The sequence below is a fragment of the Diceros bicornis genome, chromosome 25, assembly GCF_020826845.1.
Source record: "Diceros bicornis minor isolate mBicDic1 chromosome 25, mDicBic1.mat.cur, whole genome shotgun sequence".
Classification (NCBI taxonomy): domain Eukaryota; kingdom Metazoa; phylum Chordata; class Mammalia; order Perissodactyla; family Rhinocerotidae; genus Diceros; species Diceros bicornis.
The window spans coordinates 25,769,336-25,781,997 of record NC_080764.1 but is presented as its reverse complement, the minus strand read 5'-3'; the positions used below and the strand labels follow the sequence as shown (position 1 = coordinate 25,781,997).

The window sequence follows — 12,662 nt, the reverse complement described above, 5'->3', positions numbered from 1 at the left end:
AGCAAAACTCAACTTAGCCTTAAATGTAACCATGACCAAAGGTTTGATGGCCCATATTTGTCTCAAGATTATATTTTAGGACCTTTAGCTTTATCCTACCTCATCTTCTTGCTATTTTTAGCATCCAGAGTTCCCAGTAGGATGCTCTGGATCACAAGCCAGCCCATTTGAATTATGTTTATAACTTGATCAAGCTCAGGGAAGGCAACTCATAGCTAGCAGGGAGGAGAGGCAATAAAGAATGAATAGTGGGCCCTTCCTTTTGGCCTGTGAGACCTAATTTGCAGGGAATAGAACTGCTGTAAAGGCTGTTGTGTTGAGTGTAGCCAGAAAGTGTAAGGCATGGTATTCAGAGGCCACAGAAGATTTGGGTAGACAAGAATGATCAGTGCAAGAAGTCTGATCAAGCAAAGCACTGAAAAGCAAGACGCCATCTGCCAAGTGAAAACTTGGATAGAACTGAAATAGTTCTTAGAGAGAAGTTTATGCAGTGCAGAAATACAGCCAGGCTGGGAACAAGAGATGTGGCGCTGGTGCTCTTTTCTGGAGGTCTTTATATCCCTAATAAGAGCTAGACTCTATTTCATGATCCCAAACAAGCAGGCTGTGCGTTCAAATCAAGCTCAGTCCTAGCAGGGTACTGAAGGAAAAGTTAGAGTTCCTGGGAAAACTACCAAGTTATAGTTAAAGCAGAAGCCCAATGTTATCGACTTGGATGTGGGGAGTGCTGTAACTCAGAGATCATACAGATGCGCAGGGCTCCCCTCTGAGTTGCTCTGGACTCTGGGTCTTTGGCTAAGTGATTAACTAGAGCCTGGTCCTGCAGTTGAGCCCAGAATTATGTAATTACATCCAGCTTCTGGGAGCTGGGGAAGAGAAAGGCTGCATAAATGAGACAGGTGCCGGCATCTAATACTCCCTGGCCCTTGCTACTCAGAGTGTGCTGGAGAACAAGCAGCACTGGTGTCACATGGAAGCTCATTAGAAATGCAGAATTTCAGGTCTCACTCCAGACTCACTGTATGAGAGTATGCATTTTAGTAATATCACCCAAGTAATGTATGCACATTCAAGTCTGAGGACCACTGGTCTAGGCCTTATGCACCTTACAGCTCTGATGATGATTCGCCAAGAATGGCTACTCCGTTGCCAGCTTATTTAGTAGGCTCCACTGGAAACTTTCTCTGACTTCTTTTGGTACCACCCAAGTCAAATTTCAGGTCTGAAAAGAAACTAAGAGAACATCTATTCAACACTCTCGTTTCACAGATAAGGAAACAAAGTCCCATATGGGCAAAGTGACTACTCATTAGTGACAAAAATAGGAATGGGAATCTAAGTCTTCTAATTCTTAATATTTATTTCTTTATAACACACATATAACTCAACTACTTACTAATTAATTAATAAAGCATTTATTGAGTGCATACAGTGTGCAAGGCATTTTGTTAGGTGATTATGTACCAAGATGAGGAAGTTACCAATCAACTCCATCTGGTGGAAGAAGGGCTCTTCCTTCACCCATTCCTGGGCTGTAAGGGATTCTACACAGAGGACAATTTTATTTTATTTTTTTTCTCTGCAAAAAATGTATTTTTGTTTTTTGCTTGGTGGACTAGCTAGAAGACAATTTTAAATATAGTGTTCCTCAGTGTTTGTCCAAACCATGTCACTTCTCGGCCATTGAAAAAAAGCACTTGCCAAAGTGAGTGAGGGAGCATTGAAAATTCCATCTGGGGTATATCGTCACCTGCAGAATCCAGTCCTGAGTGTGCAGGATGGTTTAGAGTGAAACACCCAGGAGGAGAGAGGACAGGTTGGGAATAGAACTAAGCACTAGTGGATCAGACAAGGACTGGCTAGGAGATCAGATGGGAAGTTGGTTTGAGATTAGCAGCAAGTCTAAGAGAATATAAAGAATGAGGTACCAAGGTGGACGGAGGAGCTGGAAGTGATTGTGGGGCTAAAAAACGACACTAGTAATGCTCTAATCGTGGCTCTAAGCACTTTACGTTGACTCATGGAATCCTCACATGATCCACAGGATGTGGATTCCACATCTCCATTTTACAAATGAGGAAGCAGAGGCATAATGTTTTCATAGTTTTCCCAAGATCACCCAGGCAGGCTAGCGCCAGAGCCCAGGCTCACAACAACTATGCAAGCGAGGTTAGTGTTTTACTGTTTGCCTACTGCCCTACTTTATTCAAGTCCCTTCTGCTATACTATGAATTCAGTTGTCTGTGCCACGCTTGGTTAGAAAAGTCTTTAAAATTATATTGCAGAGCCATTGACAAGTATCAGCCCAAGGAGAGAGAAAGTCATTTTCATTATCATGGGTTAAATATAAAGCACATTATCTATTTAAATTTTTCCACTAACACGCTTGGGAGAACTTCATTAGCTCTTAACAGATGTAAGAAAATTTCAGAAGCATGAAGATATCCACAAGCACCAGGTGCTGCGAGCACTAGTAAAAAAGTACCACCTATCACTCTTGTCCTCAGGGATATTGTGTGCTGGCCTGGGAGTGAAGGTTAACAAACACAAAACAAGAGCAAACACCGTAAGCCAGTGTGTGATCTTGGGCTCATCTCTCTGGGACTCATTTCATTTTCTTTTCAGAAATGTTTCATCAAATTTTCCGTAGTTTAAAAAAAATCACGTTTTGAAAGACTTTTAATGAATTAAAAAAAAGAGTTCTCTGTCTAGCTGTCCTTACCCCTGAATTCCCCTCATCAGATACAATTACTTTAAACTCTTTTAGATATTTTTCTTTGGTGAGTGTTTTCCCCCATTTATCTCAATTACGTGCTCACAAGGTGATTTCTTGAGTGATCAGCTTCACACACTACTAAGGAAGGTGAAGGCTAACGTCAACCTCTTTTCCCCCCTCATACACAGCGTTCTCCTCTGCACATTCTTCTGATTGAGTTCTATCATAATTCTTATACCATAGTCAGTCTTTACATTACGACCATGTAAATATCACCCAAAGCTGAGCCAATAAGGTACTATTTTTTTCTTCCTGTTTTCTTCTTTCCTGAAGAAAAACATTGCCTTATTTTTGTTTAACTTAGTGTTTGTTCTCTGTATTTTAGAATCTCTCATTCTTTCTAAATTTTCAAAGAACTATACAATTCCTCTCCATATAGTCAAACTCATCAGCTTATTTCTCAGTTCCATTGTTTTTCTTCTTCAGAGACATGCTCCAAACTGGACTGATTATTCTCATGGCTCAACTATCATCTTAAGAACTCATTCACCTTGCTCCTGAGAATTCCTTCCTGTCCCTCTGGGCTGGGTTTCCCTGGGTCCCATGTTTCTTTCTATCTTGATTTGCTCTCTCGTGTCAAATGAACACATCTTCCAGCTTCCTGAGAAAGGGTATATTGGAGGCTCTGATTATTCACAGGACTCACCAGACTCTACAAAGTATTTTCCTGACAGACTTTTAATAAGGAAGGCATTGCGGGATAAAGAAAGCACAGATAACCATGAGAGAGATTCACAATGTGCAGGAGCAGCTTCTGGGGTCCTCTCTCAGTGGCACAAGACACACTTCATCTGTGGATCATGAACCACCAAAATATGGTGAGACATCTTGGTTTCAAGGAAGCTGCTGTCTTATCTGAGGAGGAGTCTTATGTATCTCTGTTCACATAGTCAAAACCACGCATGGGACCAGACTCAATAAAAGAAATGAAGATAACAATAGAATCCAGATGCAAATCATCAATATCCATGTTTTCTACAAAAAATGCTGACGGCACATGCTGCTTCCTAGTGTGTTTCAGACCCTAGGACAGAACTATATTAATTATTAGTTAGTACATTTCATTCAGGTTTGACCAAAGACCAATACCGTGATTACAGTGCCCTGAGATGCTAAGAGTGTAGCAACAAACTGACTGAGATTAATTCTGTACTCGCACAGGAGGTAAAAAGACCTTAAATGTCTGACAGAAGGTCATCATTTTAGGGGCTGGCCCCATGGTGTAGTGGTTAAGTCCAGCACACTCTGCTTCAGTGGCCCAGGTTCGCGGGTTCAGATCTTGAGCACAGACCTACACCACTCGTAAAGCCATGCTGTGGCAGTGACCCACATACAAAATAGAGGAAGATTGGTAATGATGTTACCTCAGGGCTAATCTTCCTCAAGCAAAAAAGGGGAAGATTGGCAACAGATGTTGGCTCAGAGCAAATCTTCCTTACCAAAAAAAAAAAAAGTCATCATTTTAATGCTTAATTCATTGTTTTCTTGGCATAAAATTATAGTTTGAAAATTATTTTCCCTCAAAATGTGTGAGTTATGCTCCATCGTCTCTACCAATCCTGCATTGCTGTTGAGAAGTCTGATCCCATTCTGATCCCTAGTTCTTTATTTTGACATTTTTCTTCTGGAAGCTCTGGGGATCTTCCCTCTGTCCCTTGTGTTCTGAAATTCCATCGTGTGCCCTGGTGTGGGTCTTTCATCCATTGTGCTGGATACTTGGGGTGCCCCTTTCAATCTGAAAAGTATATTCTTCAGTTCATGGAGATTTTTTTTTCTTTGATAGTTTCCTCCCTCTGATTATCTAATTTCCTCCCTCTGATTATCTCTGTACCTTCTGGAATTTCTGTTATTCAGATATTGAAGCTATTACATTGAGTGTTTACTTTTCTCCCCTATTTATGTTTTTAAATTCAGGTTTACTTTTGGGGAGATACATTCGACTTTATATTTCAAATCTTTTATTGATTATTTAGTTGTTATGATCATATTTTGTAATTTATTTTAAGAGCTCTTTCTTGTTCTCTGATTGTTTCATTTTAACAGCACTATGTTCTGGTTTCACAGATGCAATATTTTCTTCCTTCTCTCTAAGGATATTAATTGTGGTTTCATTGTAGTTTTCTTCTCCTTTCTGTCTTGTATCTGACTCTCCAAGTTCTTTTCTTATATTAGTTTTGTCTCTGCCTTTCATTTCACCTCTAGTGACCTTGGCTATCCATTCATGTTTGGAGACACGAAGAAGGATTTGGGGTCAGGCTTATTGATTTATAGACCTCATTGTAGGGTAATGGCAGGAGCCAGCAGTTTCGTTGGAGGATGCTGAAATGTCAGTATCTGTAGGTCTTCTCTCTTTGTCTTATCTATTTCCCCTAAGAGGACTCTTTTAGATTCCTATCTGCTTTCCTACATTCTGGGAAGGGGCTAGAGTGGTAAAGGGATATTTCTTGTTCAGAATACAGACTTTCACTTAATTCCAGTGTTTTCAGTTCAGTACCACACCTCTGTACCTAATGTCCCTGAGCGTAGATCTTTTCTGATTTATCCTTAGCAGAGAACAAAATGGAAAAAGTTCAGCCAGCAGGGAGACGGCAAGGGAAGGGGGAGTCTCCTGGTTGCATGGGTTCAGAGAAGGGATGGGAGGGAGGTTGTCTAAGACCCCTGATGCCTCTGTCCCCGAGCCTTTTCAGGGTTCTCAGTCATGCTTGTAGTTGGCAACCTCTCTGAAGGCAGTTAGGATCCAGCCTTTCCTCTCTGCTGAGTCACCTACACTTTTCCAAGTGCTTACTGTCTTTCAAGGTGTTGCTAATATATCTTGTCTGCTTCACCTCCTATCTTGTTCATTCTGTCTTTGTAGATTTACACCATTTTAAAAAATCCCTTTACTCATATTTTAGTTTGATTTGTGATGAAGCAGAGATAAATGCATGCACTTAATCAGTCAATTTTGACTGGCAGCTCTGGCCTCAGCTTTCTTATATCTAAAATGAGGGTCTTAGAGCAGATCATCTCTAAGGTTCTATGAATCTCAAATTCTATGAATCCATGACTGTAAATAAGTGCTATATCCCATGGGGCCGACTCTAAGAATTATCAGATTTCAGACAATAGGGAAATTACTAGAGCATGAGTCATTAAGGAGAAGTTTCATCTTAGAGATGGGGACTGGAAAGTTGTGTGTGGATTGAATAACTGAAGAAAAGAGGAAGAGAGCAGCATAAGTGAATACATGGAAGCTGCCATAACCACTGATGGGAAAGGTGCATATTGAGAAGTAACAAGAAACAAAGTTGGATATTCAGGTATCAGCCTGGTGGCATAGTGGTTAAGTTCATTCACTCTCACTGCTCATCAAGCCATGCTGTGGCAGCGTCCAACATACAAAATAGAGGAAGACTGGCACAGATGTTAGCAGGGGGACAATCTTCCTCATGAAAAAAAAAAGTTGGCTATTCACTAGGTATATATTTAGAACTTGTTGTAGAGGGCCTTCAAAGGCTGGAATTTAAACTTAACTGCTGTGAGAAATATAACTCTTCCAAAAATAGTATAATATTGGTACCAAACAGCATTTCTTCTCATCTCATAACCTTTGCATAGTTCTTGTTCATATCATTTCACTTTAAAGTGAATTGGAAAAAAACTCATTTTTCTCTTTCAAGGAAAAACTTTTTGAAGTTTAATGATATTATTTTGAGAACCAATGCTGCACTTTTTGTGGCAAAGTGTAATTTTGACGTCACATTTTATATGCCTTTTAATTTTCTTACAGGTTTTGTTGTTGTACGCATATAATACGAAGCCCCTGCAGATTTCAGATACTAAATATACCACTCATAGCAATGTATGTGTTGGCTCTTTCTGGGTTCCTCTGAACAGGCAAGTAAAGATGGGTTATCCACAACTTTACCCCTCTTTGCTGATATTTTCATAAGAACAGGCCATTTCAGTAATATACAAGGTAAATCGCAGGAGAACTTTTAGAGGACACTTTTAGAAAAATCTTTCATTTACTCAGAGGAGTGTGATATTGTAGTGGCTAAGAGCATGAACTCTGAATCCAGTCTGCTTAGTTCAAATGCCAGTTGTGCCCCTTACTACCTTCACAACCTTGAGCAAGTTACTTAACTTCTCTGTGCCTCTGTTTCCTAAAGGGTAAAATGGGAACAATAATACTAGTACCTAGGCTTGTTGGAAGAACAATTCCTGACACTTCATAAAGATTATACAGAGTACAAGGATTTTGTCTATACTCTATTTTGTTTGTAATTTTGGGCGTGTTTAAAAAATAACCTAGGGGAGCCAGCCCCGTGGCCTAGTGGTTAAGTTCTGCGCTCCACTTCAGCAGCCTGGGTTTCGTTCCCAGCTGTGGACCTACACCGCTCGTCAGTGGCTGGGCTGTGGTGGTGACCCACATACAAAATAGAGGAAGACTGGCACAGGTGTTAGCTCAGGGAAAATCTTCCTCAAGCAAAAAGAGAAAGATTGGCAACAGATGTTGGCTCAGGGCGAATCTTCCTCAGCAAAAAAATAAATAAAAATAAGAATAATGTGGCTAATATGACTCTGTATTGGGTTGCAAAATTAAGCGCAAACTCCCCCACATGTCTTGTCTCACCCTTCCCTCTGTACCCAGTCCTATTTTATATTGTTCCCCAAGTCAACAGTCTCTGCCTCAGCCGGGTTGTTTTCCTCCCTCTCCATCAAACAGGGCATATTTCTACCTTTTGCTCATGCCTGGTTTCTCTCTTTTCCTATTTCACTTTACCAAATTCCTTGTTGTTGTTGTTTTAATTTATTTTTTCATTGTTTAGTTAATTTAGTTTTGATTCCATTATTCGTTCCCCTTGTGACCTCAGCCCGCATGTCCTCAGTTGTAAGATGGAAATAACACCTATTTTGCCTACCTTTCAATAATTGTTAGGATCAAGTCAGACAATGTATGCACAGACTTTGAAAGGCTGAAAGCGCTGGGCAAGTGTCAAGTCTCATTACTCGCTGCTTTGTCAGTGTCAGCTCTTTGCCCTGCTTGGCAGCTAGTAAGTGCTTAGTGAACAGAGACTTGGTGCTTCTCTGTCCTTCCCTGGAGAGTCTTGTTCATGCTGCATGATTTTCATTTTGAAGGACTCCTTGGCCTGGCCATGAAAGAGAATAGAACAAGAAATGTTTCAAGAGCTGGCATACTTCCAATTATTCAGTCAAGTTTCTTTTTCTTTCTTTCTTTTTGTTTTTCAGTGAAATGGCAGAAAATGTAGACACAGGTCAGAAACCAGCACAGCTAAGCAAAAACATTAGGAAATTATGCACTTGCCTTGGACATCCAGAAACAGGGCAAGATTTTTTTTTTCAGAGCCATATGATCAAAATGATTATAATTTCTGCAGAGTAGAATGCAATCAAACTGACAAGATTCTTTTTTTGTTCCAAAAAGTTTTTAATTTTGATGTGTTCATGATCAATGGTTGGGTCACTAAAGTTAGGGGCACACCCTTGCCACTGAGGCCATCAGGGAGGATGGTGCCTAACAATGTTTCATCTGATCCATCCCATGGTGGCACAGTGAAAATGGACTCTTTCTCTCACCCAAGGTGGCATTCCCTGTGTCCCTTTGAGGGTCAAAGTGAGACCAGTTCATGGGGAATTGCTCTCGTTGATCGTCCTTTAGAAGGCCAAGTAAGAGAACGCTGTGGAAAATTGGAGAATTGACGTTCCTGCATATGTTCCCGATGTCAGTTTGCTTTTTTGGATCATTTACTTCTTTTTCATAAAAATTTACCCCCCTCCCTGGATGGAGACACCTGCACCTACACACATATACATACATGCATATGCGCACCGGGCACGTATCGTAAGTCACTGGGGCCGTGAAGGTGGCCGCTGCCTCACTCAGCTGTTTCAAGCCTTTTCCATCTTCTGACTCCACTCACCAGTTCACCTCTGTCTTCAGAGACTCCACTGTTCACTGACCTGTGGCTCTGGAAGCTTTCTGTCTTCAGCATGATTGCCACTGTGTCCTCTGCCCTCCTCCTCGGCTTTTGCTTTTCCTTCTTTCTCGATTCTTTTCCCTACTCTTACTCCCCACATAATTCACTTCACTATTGTAGGCTCATCCATTGGTCTTTTAGAGCCATTGCTAACTTGTTCTAATTCTTACCTTCAGGTCAGCCAGACAATCATAGCAGGGCATGAAGATTTACATAGGAGTAAATCTTTTGTCATTGCCTGGAGTTTCTTTGCCTAAGTAGATATTTATTTTTGTTTTCATCTTAAGCAATATTTTGGACGTATACATTTCTTTCATTGTGCCTTTGCGAGTTTGTAATTATGTATCTATCTGAGTGGATAACTAGATCATAAACAGTATGCAGGTTAGCATCGTGTCTCTTTGCTCATTGTTTCTTGAATGAGGGAATGATTGAATGGATGATGTTTGGGGATGCCAGAAATCTAAGTGTTAAATAACTAAGGACTTACTTTACATTTATTGTTGATTCTGAGAATAAATGAATGCCTTTCTTAACTCTTCAAATAAAATACATATATATTTATTATTTTTAGAGTTATTTCAATTCATGAGAAACTATCTAATCTTACGCAAATAGCTGAAATATCATTGCCAGCAACTCCTGAAGTTACTTCAGATGAAAATGTATCTGAAATAGAAGAAATGGAAGAGAAATCAATTGATAAAGAAATGGAAGTAAGTTATTAAATAATGGAAAAGTGCATTGCCATTGCAGGATGGATGTCGTTATACATAATTATTGAAATTATTCTTTAGTTCATCCAAGCAGAACTATGTAACTAAACTTGGACTTTGTGGTTCTTCTTCCCTCTATTTTCTCTACTTAGAGTACCAGATATGACCCAACTTTTGGACACATGCAGTGTTTCCGTCAAAACTCTTCTAAGCATGCCAATTCTAAGAATCTGATGGTGAATGAGAACAAAGCTAATCTAGAGAAATCATTCAGATATAGCTGTGAATTCCAAGAAACAATGCTCTATAACTTTATAACACTACTTTTAATTTTTCACTGTAGCTCTATTATTTGGACATTTTTGTTACCTAAGTAATGTGTGAAGAAAAACTAGAAAATACAGATAAGCGTATATCTTTCAGATTTTTCTATGCATATGTATATTCTAACCAAAAAAAAGACATTATCCTTATAGTATGTTATTAATCTGATCACACGGTTGAGTGGTTTTTGTGGTGACTGATGTTTGTGTTTTGGAGGAAAGGGTCATACCCTTTCCGTACCCCTCCTGAGTCGGGAACCCATTGAGGAACGGGACACAGGAGACGGATATATGGAGACCAAAATGTCAGCATCATTACTGATAAAGCTGACTAGCAAACATGGCTTTAGATCTGTGACCAAATGAGCTCGTTAATATTTCACCTCTGAATTAGCCAGACTTGCCCACCTAGTCACACAGCCATCTGGCACACCTGTGTAGCCACAGGGTTTCCTCACTCCCCTTCTGCCCTCTCCAGGCTTACTGCGTGCAAGAGCAGAGACTAACAGTCCTGCAGGCAGGGTGCCTCCAAAAATATAAACAAAGATTGCCCAGAAGGAATATCGCCAGTCTCTGTGGCGAGAGGGAAGAGAGGGGGCAAATCACACACTGGCTCTTAAAGTTTCCATCATATCACTTCCGCTAACATCTCGCTGGCCTTATAAATAAGTCACATGCTGCCAGCTTGGAAGGAGGAAAGCTGGAAATATTGATGAATAGTACTAATAGCTACAAATAATTATTCTTTTTCTCTTGATGTATGAATTTCAGATAATATTGATTTTATCATGGTATAGAAGAATTTGGCTTACTTATACTTCTTCGCAACTTCTCCTTTCCCCTTCCCTTCTAAATATTGTTATATCAGAGAATTTAGTGAAACCAGTATTCAGTGTTTACATCACGATGCCCCTGTAAACAATGTTCACGGCTGAGTCAAGTAGTGTACTATGGTTATTTTCTTTTCTCGCATAAGGTTTGATTTTCCTTGACTTGTCTTTTTTCCTTAACTTTTTTCTGGGCATTGCATCAGATCTTTCTCATGTTCATCCACAGATTTTTACCCAAGTATTTGTGCTTATCAAATAAATGTCTCAATTCCCTTTTTTCTTCTTGGAAGCCCACATCCTCCCGCTCTCGTTGAAGACTCTTGCCCCCAATGCCTGCGGCACAGCTCTAACCCTGGGCCCTCCCTTCACATTTTCCTGCTTGAATTCCCAACCCCTTGGGGCCTATCTCTGTTTTCCTGCTCTGAAAGCTTTTAGGATCTTCCCTTTATTTTTTTTGTCTGCTGTATCTTTTTTCTTAAATTGCTTTCTGCTAGGTTAATAGTCAATTGGTTACCAATAACAAAACATTTTTAATTCTTAAAGAATATTATTGGTATGGCTCTTTTTGTTTTCTTGTTCACCTCATCTACGCATTCATTATGTGGAAGTTTAAAAGCTGGCAACTCTCCTGATTTTCAGCGTATACTTACTGGCATTTTCAGTCTGAATTTACCGGTAGAGTGCATGAATGCATTCTTCATCACTGTGAAAGCAGCAAGCCCAGCTGTAAGAGGATTCATCAGGCAAGAACAGGTAGCCTCTGCAAAATGCCACTTTCTGGCATTTACATCTCCTCTGCTCTGTGCTTGGATTTATCACAGAACTGGTGTCTTAGACTTTGGGTTGCACATCCTTTTCAGTGTCCTCAGATGTTACAGCATGAATTACCAAATGTTTAATGATATTACTGATACACTGAGTGCTTATAATAGATCTCCCAATAGACCAGATATCTCGAACTCATGAGATTATATATACTATATATACGTATGTATATATTTCTTTTCATAAAATGCATGGTTGCCCTTTCATGTCTGTTTTCAAGAAGAACTCAGCTCTCATGTCATTTTTGCACTTCTTTTGTAGATCATTTGCAATCACAGTTTTTCAGTCATAGACCAAACTTACCAGATGGCTGTCTTTGAGCCATAGTCTAGAATATTCTTTGCTGAAATTGTCCGTAAGTCCACTTCTATATAGTTCATATATGAAAAATGATTATTTTCTCCTGAACCCATTTCTCTTTTCAGTTTAGATTGTCTGAGGCAGGAGAGTGAGCATCCATAAGAGTAAGTAAGAGTCTAGGTTGGACTCTGCCACTGAGCTTTACTAGCTAGGGTCAGTCACTTAACCTTTCCTGGGACTAATTTTTCTCTCATCTCTAAAAATGATCCTGTCATTCAAATACTGCTCTGAAATGGAGAGATGGGTCCCTTGGTTGGAATGTGAGTCATCAGAATTTCCCTAGAGGTGGGATGGAGATATCAAATTATCACAGTGAGCCCAGCGTCTGAGCCAAGAGGTTGACTGTGAATGTAAACAAATTAGGAATAATTGGGGGCAGAGAAGGGGGGCATTTGAATGTAAGCAGAGGGGGGAATGCAGAGGACCTACCTCACCTTAACCAAGTTTTGTGGCTTGCTTTCATGTCCTGACTAGTATGGTCTATGTGGTTGGGTCAGTCCTTGAGTAGAATGAACTCCTTTCAATCCTGACGTTCTCCTCTGTATTTTTGAATTTGTTTTATTCTCCAACTTAGAAAGTGTTTCTTTAGCTTTAAGTAGGGCATTTTTAGATATTTTCCAGTTCTGTTAGTTCTGTATATGAGAGAATGTCGCGAAATGGGAGGAAAACTAATATTTGTTTAAGTGAATTAGCAAACAAATTAAATTAGTTCACAGCATTTAAAAGTTGAGAAATGGAAAGAAAATATAAAGTTTTCTTTTTTCCAAGTATACTAACCAACACTTAAGAAAAAAAAAAAAGCAACTAGATTCTGGGTTATATCAAATAAATCCCATTGACTAAATCTGCCG

At 39.7% G+C, this 12,662-nt stretch overlaps 1 protein-coding gene across 1 annotated transcript in view; it reads left to right on the top strand.

Annotated features, from left to right (window-relative positions):
* CFAP54 (cilia and flagella associated protein 54) overlaps positions 1 to 12,662 on the top strand; it is a 290,316-nt gene that overhangs the window by 248,076 nt on the left and 29,578 nt on the right. Inside the window, exons 65-66 of the mRNA XM_058568605.1 lie at positions 6,546 to 6,652; positions 9,332 to 9,473. Coding sequence (XP_058424588.1) covers positions 6,546 to 6,652; positions 9,332 to 9,473 — 249 coding nt within the window. The remainder of the gene's footprint in view (positions 1 to 6,545; positions 6,653 to 9,331; positions 9,474 to 12,662) is intronic.